Below are 3636 nucleotides of genomic sequence, written 5' to 3' on the forward strand. Positions count from 1 at the left end.
ATAATTATTATTTTCTTTCTCCATTCTTTTCAGCGTAATCTTTATATATCTTGATAAACCTACGACTGTGACATGTAATGAGACAACACAACATAAGGACAGTGATTCGCAAGATCTTGAAGATGATATAATACCTGAGGAAATAGTCAAAGAAGTAGAGCATTTTGAAAACAAACCAAAGTCTGACTTGGAGGAAGCTGAGGTCGTTAACTTAGGGGACTCTGAAACAATCAAAGAAACTCGCATAAACATTCATCTATCATCGTCAGAGAAGGAAGAGTATGTTAGGTTTTTGGGGAATATGAGGATATTTTTGCATGGTCCTACGACGACATGACTGGGTTAAGCACATCCATAGTAGCTCACAAGCTACCTACCAATCCCATGTGTCCACCGGTAAAGCATAAGCTCAGAAAGTTCAAGCGAGATATGAGTCTAAAGATAAAGTAGGAGTTTACCAAGCAAATTAAAGCCAAGGTTCTTTGAGTGGTCGAATACCCGACCTAGTTAGACAACATTGTGCTGGTTCTGAAGAAGGATAGGAAAGTCCGAGTATGTGTTGATTATCGAGATCTGAACAGAGCAAGTCCTAAGGATGATTTCTTGTTGCCCAACATACACATACTGATCGACAATTGTGCCAAGCATGAACTCCAATCCTTTATTAATTGCTTTGCAAGATATCACCAGATTTGAATGGAAGAAGAGGATGCCGAAAAGACAGCCTTTATCACACCATGGGGGATGTATTTCTACAAAATGATGCCATTTGGTTTGAAGAATGCTGGGGCCACCTACATGAGGGCCATGATGACTATCTTCCACGACACGATACACAAGGAAATAGAGGTGTGCGTGGATGATGTTATCATCAAATCCAAAAGGAGTTCAAATCACATAGCAGACTTGAAGAAATTTTTCGACCGACTTCAAAAATACAATTTGAATTTAAACCCCATAAAATGTGCCTTCGGAGTCCCTGTTGGAAAGTTGCTAGGTTTCATCGCCAGCCGCTGAGGTATTGAGCTAGACTCGTCAAAATCAAAGCTATCTAGTACTTGCCACCACTAAAGAACAAGAAGGATGTGATGTGTTTTTTAGGATGCCTCAATTATATCAGCCGCTTTATAGCACAATCATTGGTGATATGTGAGTCGATCTTCAAAATGCTGAGGAAAGATGCTGCAACAAGCTGGACTGAAGAATGCCAAAAAGCCTTCAACAAAATCAAGGAGTATTTATCTAAACCGCCCGTGTTGGTCCCGCCAGAACTAGGAAGACCTTTGCTGCTCTATCTATCCATGTTGGATGGAGATTTTGGCTGCGTTCTGGGGCAACATGATGAAACTGGGAGGAAAGAGCAGGCGATATATTATTTGAGCAAGAAGTTCACACCTTACGAGGCTCGGTACTCTCTGTTGGAACGCACCTACTGTGCTTTGACATGGATAACCCAGAAGTTGAGACATTATTTCTATGCGTACACTACATATCTCATATCAAGGATGGATCCACGAAAATACATATTTCAGAAACCCATGCCTACGGGTAAGTTAGCAAAGTGACAGATATTGCTAAGTGAGTTCGACATCATCTACGTGACTCAGAAGGCAGTCAAGGGGCAAGCATTGGCTGATCACTTGGCGGAGAACCCCGTAGACAGAGAATACAAACCATTGAAGACGTATTTTCCCAATGAGGAAGTGTCATTTGTAGGTGAAGATATTACCGAAGCATACGACGGTTGGAGGATGTTCTTCGACGGAGTATCAAACTTCAAGGGAGTGGGCATCAGAGCTGTCTTAGTATTAGAAACATGTCAACATTATCCGGTATCCACAAAACTCAGGTTACCGTGCACCAACAATATGGCAGAATATGAGGCATGCATTTTGGGACTCAGGTTGGACATCGACATAAACGTTCAGGAGTTGCTGCTAATCGGAGATTCTGATCTGCTGGTACACCAGGTACATGGAGAATGGGCTGCGAAGAACACTAAAATATTGCCATACTTGCATTGCGTACAAGAATTGATCAAGAGGTTCATAAAGATAGAATTTAAACATGTTCCAAGGATTCAGAATGAGTTCACAGATGCATTAGCCACCTTGTCTTCCATGATACAACATCCAGATAAGAATTTCATCGATCCTATCCCAATAGGAATTCATAAGAAACCAACTTATTGTGCTTGTGTTGAGGAAGAGTTTGACGGAAATCCATGGTTCCACGATATCATAGAATACTTGGAAAAGGGAGAAAACCCAGAGAGTGATACACACACTCACAAGCACACGCTTCGAAAACTGGCTAACCATTTCTTTCAAAGTGGAGGAATTATGTATAGAAGGACTCCTGATTTGGGATGCGATGTGTCGATGCCAATGAGGCATCTAGATTGCTCGAAGAAATACAAGCCGGAACTTGCGGGGCTCACATGAACGGTTTCATTTTGGCCAAGAAGATATTAAGAGAAGGATATTTCTGGATGACTATGGAGATAAATTGTATCAAATATGTTCAAAAGTGTCAGCAATGCCAGATACATGCTAATATGATACTAGTGCCGCCCAACAAACTCAATGCAACAAGTTCACCCTTGCCTTTCTCTGCTTGGGGCATGGATGTCATTAGACCAATTGAACCCACTGCTTTAAATGGACACAAGTTCATTTTGGTGGCTATATACTACTTCACTAAATGGGTCGAAGCTGCTTCCTATAAAGCTGTGACTAAGAAGGTCGTAGTAGATTTTGTCCGGGATCGTATTGTTTGTCGATTTGGAGTACCTGAATCAATCATTACTGACAATGCCGCCAATCTCAACAGTGATCTAATGAAAGCTATTTGTGAAACCATGTCTATAGGACATTGTCATCTGCCTAAGAAGCATGCTTATAAAATCAGCACTAGTAATCTGATAACTCGTATCGCTTCACTGCCTCGTCGTGTAAACAATTAGAAATCATGCCTATAGGACTTGCGATGCTTTAACCTGCCTATACGTTGCAGTACTGCCTGGATAATATTAATCAGAATCACATAGGAACCATGCCTGTAGGATTTAACAACCCAAATACGTCTTAATTCTGAAATCGTCTACTGCATAAATTTGATCGCGTGCTTATGTGTGGAGGCTAACTTGAGCTCTTCATTGTTATTATGTGCAGTCCTACCTGTTTTAAATGTCACCTAGTCTTTATCATTTTGAGCACCTTAAGTAAAGTCTAGAACCACCCAAATAGCAGGTCTAAAGCCTCCTAATCCATAGGCATGGGACTGGTAAGCCACGCATAGGATACGGCTTAGAATTGAATTAGAGCGCCTTTAAGTAACAATTTCAACATAGTAATTGGGTAGCAGGAGATGATAGTTTGTGTCTGCTGAATAATATGAGCAACCCCCTACCTCAAAGGAGTTGCGAAGTATTATTTATGTTGCACATGGTGATCCTTTAGGCTAAAAAACTTAGGACCCTCTTTCTTTATATGCTTGTTGTTCACTTATAGTCATTAGTCACAGGCCAACACAATTGAATCCTTGTGTTATTTAAAACTTGTATCAATTATTCATATAGTTAATTCTTATGTTATTTTTCCTTACACTGGCCTATGTTATAATAGATTTTTCAAC

The 3636-nt window shown here is 40.5% G+C and overlaps 1 protein-coding gene across 1 annotated transcript; it reads left to right on the plus strand.

Annotated features, from left to right (window-relative positions):
* Positions 1–1166: 1166 nt before the first annotated feature.
* Positions 1167–2444, plus strand: LOC138898972 (uncharacterized). Its single transcript, XM_070185081.1, has 2 exons — positions 1167–1364; positions 1608–2444. Exons 1-2 carry the CDS (start codon positions 1167–1169, stop codon positions 2442–2444), a joined length of 1035 nt encoding a protein of 344 aa, XP_070041182.1.
* Positions 2445–3636: the final 1192 nt, after the last annotated feature.

This window comes from Nicotiana tomentosiformis, chromosome 9 (genome assembly GCF_000390325.3).
Source record: "Nicotiana tomentosiformis chromosome 9, ASM39032v3, whole genome shotgun sequence".
NCBI classification, from domain to species: Eukaryota; Viridiplantae; Streptophyta; class Magnoliopsida; order Solanales; family Solanaceae; genus Nicotiana; species Nicotiana tomentosiformis.

Bases quoted from the DNA above. Each gene is read 5' to 3' on its own strand.
- LOC138898972 (XM_070185081.1), top strand. From the start codon at position 1,167: ATGCTGAGGAAAGATGCTGCAACAAGCTGGACTGAAGAATGCCAAAAA. The intron at 1,365-1,607 runs GCGATATATTAT...TACGTGACTCAG, and splicing joins AAACTGGGAGGAAAGAGCAG to AAGGCAGTCAAGGGGCAAGC.